Source organism: Alnus glutinosa, chromosome 13 (assembly GCF_958979055.1).
Source record: "Alnus glutinosa chromosome 13, dhAlnGlut1.1, whole genome shotgun sequence".
In the NCBI taxonomy this organism is placed as follows: Eukaryota; Viridiplantae; Streptophyta; class Magnoliopsida; order Fagales; family Betulaceae; genus Alnus; species Alnus glutinosa.
Window position 1 is genome coordinate 113,985 of NC_084898.1, and position 12,036 is coordinate 126,020.

General features: G+C 41.4%; 1 protein-coding gene across 2 annotated transcripts in view; it reads right to left on the reverse strand.

The window, feature by feature from the left end:
• The window catches only part of LOC133854051 (uncharacterized), a 39,196-nt gene that overhangs the window by 13,019 nt on the left and 14,141 nt on the right, over positions 1–12,036 (reverse strand). For both annotated transcript variants that reach the window (XM_062290079.1, XM_062290080.1), the window contains exons 17-23: positions 7,625–7,720; positions 7,418–7,512; positions 7,237–7,300; positions 7,056–7,143; positions 6,870–6,931; positions 5,605–5,871; positions 5,401–5,474 (exon numbers count right to left, since the gene is read on the reverse strand). In XM_062290079.1, coding sequence (XP_062146063.1) covers positions 5,401–5,474; positions 5,605–5,871; positions 6,870–6,931; positions 7,056–7,143; positions 7,237–7,300; positions 7,418–7,512; positions 7,625–7,720 — 746 coding nt within the window. The remainder of the gene's footprint in view (positions 1–5,400; positions 5,475–5,604; positions 5,872–6,869; positions 6,932–7,055; positions 7,144–7,236; positions 7,301–7,417; positions 7,513–7,624; positions 7,721–12,036) is intronic.

Here is a 12,036-nt window from a genome sequence, read left to right on the forward strand (position 1 = left end):
CCGTTTCTGATTTCTTCTTCCTCTTTTTCTTGGAAACTTCGGCCGGAAGCGCAGGTGAAAAAAAAAAAAGAAATCCGAAGAAACCCACGCCTGGAGAGTGAACCCGTGAGGCTGGAAGACCGAACAGAGGAACCCGATCCTTCCGGGGTCCGGTCAACGGTGGGTCGTGGGTTGCGCGGTGCTGCAACGTCGGAGCCTCAGTGTCCCTGGGCTGAGCGCAGGGACGGAAGTTGGTGGTGGGCTGACGGCGTGTTCTCCAGTAGCGCCGTTCTGGTAGCGGTAGTGTGCGGCAGTGGGAGGCAGCCTTGGGTGTGGTGGAACCCGGTCCTTTCGGCAGGTGGGTCGTCGGAGGGTGACGTCGATCAGTTCAAGGAAGGTGGGTCGTCTCCCCCTTCATATTCCAAGAAGGTGACATCCATAGTCACATAGAGCCGACTGGTTGAGGGGTCAGGAAACCTTGTCTGATCCAAAATGGACACAAGCAATAAAGGAAGAAATGGAGGCACTCCTTAAAAATGACACATGGACTCTCGTTCCACTACCTGAAGGGAAGAAAACAGTAGGATGCAAATGGGTATTTTCCATCAAACACAAGGCAGATGGATCAGTGGAGAGATATAAAGCAAGATTGGTGGCAAAAGGCTATACACAAACGTATGGGGTTGATTATCAAGAGACCTTCTCACCAGTAGCGAAGCTCAGCACTGTAAGGATTCTATTATCTCTTGCAGCTAACCTTGATTGGCCACTACATCAATTTGACGTAAAAAATGCATTCTTACACGGCAAACTTGAAGAAGAAGTCTACATGGACCTTCCCCCGGGATACACAGCCTCCACGGATGTCAAAGTTGTGTGTAAACTACAACGGGCCCTATATGGCCTAAAACAATCACCACGAGCGTGGTTTGGGCGATTCAGCTTGGCAATGCGGGAATATGGGTTCAAGCAAAGCAACTCAGATCATACACTGTTCATAAAGCATAATGGAAAGAAGGTAACGGTATTAATAGTCTATGTGGATGACATGATTATTACAGGTGACGATGAAGAAGAGATATTAAGACTACAGGAGGAACTGGCCACTGATTTTGAAATAAAAAATCTGGGAGGGCTTAAGTATTTTCTGGGAATCGAAGTCGCAAGGTCTAAGGAAGGAATATTCCTTTCCCAAAGGAAATATGTACTGGATGTATTATCAGAAGTAGGGATGTTGGAGTGCAAGCCAGCAGATACTCCAATTGTTCAGAATCATCGACTTGGAGAGTATCCAGACCAAACTCCAACGGACAAAGGAAGATACCAAAGGTTAGTTGGGAAACTAATATACCTCTCACATACTCGTCCTGACATTGCTTATGCCGTGAGTGTAGTCAGTCAATTTATGCATAATCCTAGTGAAGATCACATGGATGCAGTAATCCGGATACTAAGATACTTGAAGGGGTCAACAGGAAAGGGACTAATGTTCTCGAGGAATAGCCATTTGAAAATTAAGGGCTATACAGATGCAGATTGGGCTGGAAGTATCTCAGACAGAAAATCTACCTCAGGAGCGGGGAGTCTATGCCAGAAGAGCGGGGAGTCTATTGATCATCTTTTGCTCCACTGTGAATTCGCCCGGGCCCTCTGGAGCTACGTCTTTATACTTTTCGGGGTTGAGTGGGTTATGCCCCGTACGGTGTTGGAGCTGCTGAATAGTTGGGGGGGGACGATTGAGGTTGGGCATGCTGTAAAGGCTTGGCGGTTAGCTCCTGTGTGCATGCTGTGGTGTATTTGGAAGGAACGGAACGCTCGACTGTTTGATGATGTGGAGACACCCATGGTGGAGCTACGGAAGCGGTGGCTCAATACTTTGTTTTATTGGATAGCGCCCTATTATAGTTCGAGTTCTTTTACTTTTGTAGAATTTTTAAATTCAATTTCTGTTCGTCCTTTTTAGGGGTTCTCTTGTATACTTCTCGTGTATAAGGGTTGCGCCCCTCTGCGCTTTTTATTTACATAATTACAATTACTTATCAAAAAAAAAAAAAAAAATCTACCTCAGGTTATTTTATGTTTGTAGGTGGAAACCTAGTCGCTTGGAGAAGCAAGAAACAAAAAGTAGTAGCACTTTCTAGTGCTGAGGCCGAATTTCGTGGAATGGCGAAGGGATTGTGTGAACTACTGTGGATCAGGAGGCTTCTTACTGAACTTGGATTTACTCCTACTTCAGAAATGGAGCTTTTCTGTGACAATAAATCTGCCATTGCAATATCTCATGATCCAGTCCAACATGACCGTACAAAGCATATTGAAGTGGATCGACACTTCATCAAAGAAAACTTGGAAGAGAAGATAATCTGCTTCCCATTTGTGAAGTCTGAAGATCAATTAGCAGATATCCTCACTAAGGCGGTATCAAGTAAAGAGTTTTACAACTCACTTAACAAGTTGTGCATGAAAGATCTATATGCTCCAACTTGAGGGGGAGTGTTGGCGTGAGTTGTAAAGTCAAAAGTAAAAGACAAGCGTGAGTTGTAAAGAGTCAAAAGTAGAAGACAGGAAAATCTAGGAGATAGACATGCCGTGATTACAGGCGTAATACTAGGCGTAAATTGCGTATAGATTGATAAATGTAACTCTATTTAAAGTGTATTTGATCAAATGAAAAGATAAGAAACAAGATTTTATCCCTAAATTGTTCACACAGAGTACCTAGAAACTTGGCTTCCCACTTAGGAGAAACAAAAAATCCATCAAGGCGAGACCAAGAGGGATTCTCCTGATTATTGGACCACGTAAACGACCCTCCTGTAAGTGGAAGATCCATAAGACCCTACTCAAAAATAAAGTCCGAAAACTCCATCATGGCGGCATTCAGGCGAACATCTCTCGATCTTTCAGCAGGAAAGCGAGTGACATTGAAGTTGCCCCAAAAAAACACCAAGGCAACTCCCACCAAGAAGAAAGTCCAGCCAACTCATCCCAAAGAGAACTTCTGAGGGCGTTGATGTTAGGACCGTAGACCCCAGCAAAGGCCCAAGAAAAGTCATCAACAACACTTCTAAAAGAGCAGGCAAAAACATACTCACCCACAAACATGTCTATCTTCTCGACAATCCTTTTATCCCACATGATCAACATACCACCAGAGGCACCATAAGAGGCTAAGTAACACCAATCAACAAAGGGACAACCCCAAAGACTTCTCACTATGTTGTTAGAAATAATCTCTAATTTAGTTTCTTGCAAACAAATAATATTTGCCTTCCATTGCCTCAATAAATTTCTGACTCTTAACCGCTTAACACTCTCGTTTAACCCTCTAACATTCCAAGAAAGGATTTTGGGCTTCATAATAAACTATTGTACACCCTCCCTTTTCGTCTACCACTAGAAGAGCTTCCACTATGTGCCTCATAGTTAACAGAACAGAGTAATCTATTTAGTTCCCTCGTACCTTTGTTAACCGATTTCGGACTAGAACCTGTTACCTTCTTATCATGACTAGTGATGAGATTCTCATACAAGGTCGAAATCTGACCTTTAGAGCCATCACATGTAATTCCCAATGGATGACGAAACTCTAGAGCCATCTTCAACAGCAGCTCCGGAGACCCCTTGCCAGAAAATCCCCTGACCTTGTCACTAGGACAACAGGAAAGAGGAGTTGGCTCTGCCTCAGGGAACGAAACTAATTCCAGCCTGTTCCTTAACCCCAAACCAGAAAAAAGGCTGTGGATAAATGGGCCAAACACCAACGAAGAGATAGAGGCAGCAGGATCTAACTCAACCAAAGAACCCGAAGGACCCAATCCAGCCCAGACAACCATCGCACCCTCTGTGTCTGTCGAAAAATCGTCCAAAACGCCCGATACTAAGGTTTTGGCCTCAGAACCAGGGAAGGGTAACTCTGCCCCAGAACTCTATTCCGATTGAGAGACCATGCTTACCGGAACAGGGACTACAAGGGAGAAAGGCGACCCATCGACGATCTCTGACACCGCCGGAATGCAACCCGTCGACTCAAGCGGACCCTTTCCAACCTCCAGAATCACTTCCGCGCCTGGTTTCCCAAAACCCACCAAAGAGCTCACCCCACCGGTTGTCTCTGAGGTTGCCGGAGACCTCTCTAAATCGCTGGAAACCTTCTCCGACGTCAACCCCATCACTAGAAACACTGCCAACTCAGAAGTCGAAACACTAGGGTTGGGCTTTACAATTTTCGATACCCAAAGAAGTCTTCCCATTTTCTTCTTCGTGTCCTTCTTCCTCTTTCGTCTAATACCGTTGGGCTTGGAGCCCGGCCCAAATAGAAGGAGCCCTTCACTAACACGACAAAGGGCTCGGTCCACGTCAGCCTTCAACTTCTCCAGCTGGCTACACCAGAGCGATAGGAGGGAAAACGTGTCCTCTTCTCTTGTTAGCTGAAATCCTGCAAAGATATTGGGCTGAGCAGAGGCATGTGCTCAACAAATGAACATGATTTATTATTTTGCAGTAGCATGACTGAGACCCACAGGAAGCCACTTAAATCCACCAAAGGCCTAAGTATTTCATGTACTTTACTATCTTTCACTAAGTGCAACATTTTGTTTTCCCCCTATATGCCAAACTGGAGTAATGTCAATTCTGCATGTCATTATCTCTCTCACAAATTCTCAAGATTGAATACCGCTGAATACAACCATGACTTAAAGTGGCAAAGGACAAAGAGAGAACATAAGCTTGGTTACCAAAATATCTACCAATGATATTTTGGGGAACAAATATTAGCATACACAAATACACCCAGCACCGGAACTACAACCCTCATTACACTTGAATCACTATGGTCTTCTCTATACATGCCCAAGTTTCAATCCCCTTATTCAACTACAATCTATAGGTATATGTATGTTTCTTACTTCTCTATCAAGAATTTCAACAATTAGCATGAAACAGGAAACCAGAAACTGAAATCCATCCGTAAACACCTAGATGAAGTATATGAACATCTGCCAGTATCAAGATAAAGTTTCCACTTGCTTATTCACCATTGCAGTTTAATCAGCTTATGATTATTTGTAAATCAGCACATTCAAATCAGTTTTATATCATGTTCTGAAAATCGTGAGACTTCGGGGGAAGAGCTAAAGAATATCAAATTCAAATCGCTTTATACATGGATTGGGGTGTATAATAGCTCACACTTTTCTAACTTTCTGAATTTTTGTTCTTTTTATCCTTAATGGGGGGTTTCTCTTGTATATTTCATGTGTATTGGGGTTTCGCCCATCTGCACTTATAGTGAAATTGATTTACTTATCAAAAAAAAAATTGTAGCATCAGCGCATATCTATATTTTGTTAATAAAAACTCAGGAAAATACGTATGGAAGCAAATAGCATCTCAACCATGCACGCATAAGTACCGTACCAATCCATGTCTTGCAGTCTTAATGTCTCGTTTAGAAATAGGTTGCTCAATGCATGGCAAACATTCCACTGGACCTGTTAGACAGACAGTCAAACTTAAAAGAGTGCCCAACAGACTCAATATTAAGAACAAACACATGCATACTTCTCAATCATGTTCAACTACAAAGGTGGTTCCACAAATGTAACAATGGGGATATGATACCTTAACATTCCCAGTTGTGACACATGAGATAAAAGCTTGGACCATTCTCTCAAGCCAACTTGAATCTTCTATAGAAGCTGGATGGAATGAGCTTGATGCATTTCCATGGCTACCTTTCATATCATTGCTTGATGTGAAAACCTCATCGCTATTGTTCTTCCGAGATAAGCCCACATGGTCCATTGGCTTGTAAAAACTACCAGATAAACTTGTACATTTAACAAATCTTGAGAGATTCCCAAGAGCCCTCACTGCATTTGATTTTATCTGAGGGAAAGGGAAAAGAAAGCACTTGCTAAAGAAACGAACAATGATTAAAAAAAAATAGGTTTGAAAAAAAAAATCATTATGGCGAGCTTGGTAGCTATAAAACAAATCCATTTCAACTTAAAGATCGTAGCGGCTGCTGAAAAAAAAAAAAGAACAAGAAAAAAGGAGTCAAACCTGAAAAACAAGCACCTCAGAGAAATGCAGTAATTTTAACTACAGGGAAGAGGAACAAGTAGAGGGGAAGGGCAAATGTAAAATGAAATTGAAGTGTTCAATACTATATCACCGTATATGTGATTTAGGACAGATGCTCTGCATCAATATGGTAACACAAAACAATTTTATAGACTTCTAAATCCATATAATAGTGACATAGATAATAAAATAAATTGAATTGTATTCCTGTTTTTGGAACTGCCATGTGAAAAGGTGTATGATACTTATGTATTAGATATATGCAAACTCATCTGGACTAATTTAAATTTATCACACGGAAAAACTCATTGAAGTATAAATATCTACCAGTATTCTAATACATGGCTAAAGCATCTATAAGAAAAAATACAAGGTCCTGAAAAAAACAATGATAGAGATTTCCAAAAAAAAATGCATCTATTTTGTTGGTCATATTGGCTAATGTGCTATATAAAGTTTTGAGAATATCTTGATTGACAGGTGGCTCCTGCATCCTGCCTTGTCCTCATCCATATTGATTTATTCGTTTACCAGTTATAGAGAAAATATCCAGTTGACTGAACTGCTGAATGAGATAAAGCCACAAAGAGGACTTTATAACATGACAAACTAGAAAGTGCATATTGAGGCAACATGTCAAGGACTATAAAAATACCTATTGCTTTGCACAAAGGGGGAAGAGAGAGAACAGAGATAGAGACAGACAGAGACGAAAGTATAAACTGCTACTTCCAAAAGTACGCATGAATGCAATGGGTCCAAAAAGAGAGTGAAACAAATTACCAAATAACAACATTTACCTTGTCTCCATCCTTTGTTAGACGCAAAGCACACTCAGTTAATAACGCAATTAATGAAGAGTCTGCATTTGAGTCAATAACAAATAATAATAATAATAACTCATTAGAAAAGGAATACACTAATACTCCAAAGGAAAAAAAAAAAAGGCTTAACTCATAAAAGTACTCGTGTAACCTCAAGCCCACCTTTGGATGGTTTTGATGGAAAATCATCAATACAGTGACGGATTGAATCACATATATTGGCCAATGCCCAAGAGGCTGTTATTTTTACCTGAAACAAGTACTTTCAAATAAGATTTACCTTCTATAGTAACAAATTTCAAATGTGTGATCTGAAATTTAAATTTGAAAAACAAAAATATACCGAGACCAGGGGATCACGAGTATTAATCTCAACAGCATGGATAAACTTGTCGAGGATCTCTGCACTATATGGTTTGAGTTTTTAGTAAAGTCTCTAGCCATGGTTCTTGCACAAAAACCAGTAGATAAAAAATCATAAGAATTTTACTAGACCATTTCATTTCCAAGTATTTCATAATCACCTTTGAGAAACTTGAGGAAAACATGAAATGACACCAATGGCTCGACAAGCAGCAGACCTAACTGAAGGCACCTCCTTGTATACGGAAGCATTTATCTACAATGATTTTGCAATTAAATCTATAACCTAATTAGCAAAGACATTCTGCTACATTCATCATAACACAAAGCAAAACACAGATTCAAGTACACGTTGCATCAAAACTTACTAATGAAGAAAGAATGAAATCTTGTTTCTCCTCCATGAGAGAGGAGAACACAGAGGAAGTTATACCCGCAAAACAAGTAACTGATGCAGCTCTCACCTTCCAGAGAAAAAAAAAACAATTTAGATATTATACGTTTGTGTGCATGTGCACCCATGAGTGTGTGCAAAGAGAAACCACCATCTCAATTTCTGGTACTTCTCAGACAACAAAAAAAACTTGTAATTTCATCTGGTCCAGAAACTTTTTCAGCATTGTTAATAACAAATTCTGCCCCTACATTATAATAGCTGCGGCCTACACCGGCTCTCATCCCTTGTCCAACAGTATTTAATCCCAGATCAAATTATCCATATAGACGATCAGAAGAAAACAGACTTCTTATTTGAAATAAATAAATATATATATATATATATATATATATATATATATATATATATATATAATGAACAAGCAGGTAAAAGGACATGTAAAATAATATTTGAAGAAATTTTAAGTGATGATTGTTAAAAATTTGCTCAGCTACCTTTGTCCATGAATCAAAACCATGAAAACAGTCTGCCGCCTGATTTTTCTATGCATTATACTATACCTCATAATCTTGCTGTCAATTTCCAAAATGAATACAAGGCATCCAACGAAGCCAACCAGTCATGAAAAGCTAAAAATTGTGGGGGTGCCCAGTTTTATCACAAATTGCAATTTCTCCTTTACAATGTTGAAGTAAGTAAGAAATGCTAAAAGAAGCTAACCACAAAAGTAAAATAGGTTTCATATTGACTTTCACTTTGATTATGAGCGCACAGCATACTCCTAGTGTGATTCAATCTCTTAAGAATCCTAGTGAGTGTGCTGATAGACTCCCGGTTGATCAAAACTCCTAGTGAGTGTTGATATCCCAACCGGTTGATAAGGATAAGGTTGTTTAGAGGAGATTTACTTGTAATTAGATTTCTATCTAAGAGTTTGTATTTAGAGTAGAATACTAGAAGCTAAGGCTTATCGTGTAAACTATATACTACCTTGTAAATCCTATATATAATTCAATATACGCTCACTAGATGAGCAAGCTTGAAAGCCAATATATTCGAAAATTCTATATGGTATCAGAGCTACTATAGACGTCTCCAGAATTTTTTTTTTCTTCCGATCATCATTATGTCTAACTCCCAGGATTCCTCCTCTAAGTCTACTTCATCCAACATCCTCTTCACCGTCCCAAATATGAACCATACCTTGAATATCAAGCTATCTAACAGCAACTTTCCTAGCTAGCGTACTCAGAGTCTGGCCTTTGTTAAAGCCAATGATGAGTATGGCTTCCTGGATGGTACAACTCCACCTCTAGCCCAGACCATCTTGAATACTAGCACCACTCCCGGTGCCCCTGTCACCATGGCTAATCCCGACTTCCTTCTCTAGTGTCAACGTGACCAGATGCTGCTCAACGTGTTGATCTCCACACTCACTAAACTGTTAGTACTTCATGCCGTCGGCTCAGCCATTGCTCATCAACTTTGGACAACCCTTGTCTCCATGTTTGCTTCCCAAGCACGTTCACGAGTTATGCAGATTCACTATCGCCTTGCCACAGCCAAGAAAGGTAGTTCTTCAATCACGGAGTATTTTCAATCCTTTAAAGGCATGTGTGATAATCTTGCTGCTGCCGGACAGCAACTCAATGACTTTGAAAGCACCTCCTACCTTCTTGCTAGCCTCGGATCTGAGTATGATCCCTTTGTCACATCCATCACCACTCGGTTGGATCCTCTTTCTTTAGATGATATTTATGGTCATCTACTTGCTCACGAGATGAGGATAGAGCACAATCTTTTCCCCACTGAGGTTTCTCCTCCAATGGCTAATATTTCTACTCGGGCTCCCATGAATCGTGGGAGAGGATATCGTGGTCGAGGTTGCACCATGTATAGAGGCAGAGGACCCTCTTCCGGTAGCCGAGGTAGACGTAATTATTTCTCTCAAGACCCTGCTACTCCTTCTCGGCCAATCTGCCAACTGTGGCAAGATTGGTCACACTGCTCCAAGATGTTATCAAAGACCGGACCCTGCTCTGGCTGCACCGTCTCCTCTGGCTTACTCAAATGCTCAGGCTTATTACTCCTCGCCTTCACTGCCTCCTGAAGAAAACTGGTACCTGGATACTGCTGCAACACATCACATGACAAAAAATTTCCAGAACCTGAATCTCTCTGCAGATGAGTACACTGGCCAAGATCAGATTCGCATAGGGAATGGTACAGGTTTGCCTATTTTACATTCTAGTTCTGCCTCCTTATCTCTCTCTAATCGTCCATTCCTATTGCAGAAATTACTTCATGTCCCTCCTATATGCAAAAATCTCATTTCAGTTCACCAATTTGCTCTTGCAAATTCTGTTTTCTTTGAATTTCACTCCTCATTTTCTCATCAAGGACTACAAGACCAGGCGTCCAATCCACCAAGGTCAACTTAACAATGGTCTCTATCAACTCTTCCCTTCGAAAGTGCCCACATCTCCATCCCAAGCATTCATTGGTGAGAGGACTACATCACATCGTTGTCACAAACGTTTGGGCCATCCGGCTCTTCGGATTGTCAACCTTGTTCTTTCCAAATTTCAACTTCCAGTTTCAACAAATAAGGCACACGCACCCTACACTGCCTGTCCACAGGCCAAGGGTCATCAATTGCCCTTTTCCCGTTCTACTACTACTATTTGTAATCTTTTGGACTTAGTTTATTTGGATGTTTGGGGTCCTACCCCACATCTTTCAATAAATGGAAATCGTTTTTATGTTTCATTTGTGGATGCTTTTAGTAGATTTACTTGGGTGTATCCTATCTCCTCTAAATCTGATGTCATGCTTGTCTTCCTAAAGTTTCAAACTATGGTTGAACGCCTCCTCAACACCAAAATTAAAAGTGTCCAATCTGATTGGGGTGGCGAATATCGTAATCTCAACAAATATTTCCAAACAATTGGTATTAATCATTGTGTGTCATGCCCTCACACTCATCAACAACAAGGGTGTGTGTTACGTACCTAGAGTAATTAGAATTAGGTTTTAAATTAGGTAAGTGTCGCATTATTATTTAAGAGAATAATAGGATTATTAGTATGGTATTATTCTTATAATAAATTAGGAAAATAATGAGTCTTGCTCATAAAGCAAGAATCCCAAGATTAAGGGATTTATATCCCATTATGTTAGGTTTTTTATTAGGAATGAAATAAGGGAATTAATTATCCCATTAGGTTTAGTATTATTTATGTAATATTTATTTATTTATTGTCTCCGTATTTTTAGCTTGTAACCCTATAAATAGGGGTATCAAAGAATGAATAAGATCAAGCAGAAAAATATTATCATTCAGCTCTTGTAGTTGATTAGGAGTTTTTTAGGATTTCTCGAATAATCCTAACTTAGGAGGCCCAGGGTACCTCGAATACCCTACTATCCCACGCACTTCCCCATCCAAATTACCATCGTTCATTCCCCGTTACGGAGGACCGTAACATCTGGTATCAGAGCCAAGTTTCGACATGATGGAACAACAGCTAGATCGCATGTTGAGCACTTTGGAGTCAACAGAAGAACGGCTCAAAAAACATATGGATGAGATGCTAACATCTGTCCTCACTCATCTCCAACAATTCCCTGCAGCCTGCCCAAAAGAAACCCCACCATCCCCCTCACCCTTGGCTAACCCACCCGGACAACAACTCACCAAAACCATGGCCACACCAAAAACCAACCCCCCAGCACACCCACTGCCTAAACCCACAGCCCCACCACAAATCGACCCAGCAGTACAATCACTACCCAAAACCACAGCCCCACCACCATACAACGACCCACAACCCACACCACTTCTGTTAGCCGCTCCACCGCCCAATATCCGCAACACCATCAACACCCATACAACCTCACTACCACGGATCAAATCATCACCACGGATCAAATCATCACCACCCAAATTCGCACCCAAAAATCCAACAAAACCCATTGCTCACGATGCAAACCCACATAACCGTTTTCTCAGGCTATGCCGCAACACTCCATCTCTGGATGTTGCTCAGTTTTCGGGTGCAAAAGGAGCAAACAGACGAGCTTGTGACTGGTTCCGAAGAAGGAAAAGGAAACGATACAAGCCAAGCTGTGTAGTCGACAGAAAGGACAACGTCCGAGGCTTCAAGGTTCCGCCAATTCGACGTTCCGCAAGGAGGCTTGGGAAGCTGACCCAAACTGGGCTGTGGCCCAGAGCGTTGTCCCCTGGCCGGTGGCACGAAACAGGAGTAGGAACAATGGGTGAAGGACTGACGGAGGGGGCTTCTCCTCCGGGCTATTTTTCCGATCGCCGGCGGCCACCCAGACGCCCCCCTGACGGTAATGACGCGAAGGACGGAGATTCCG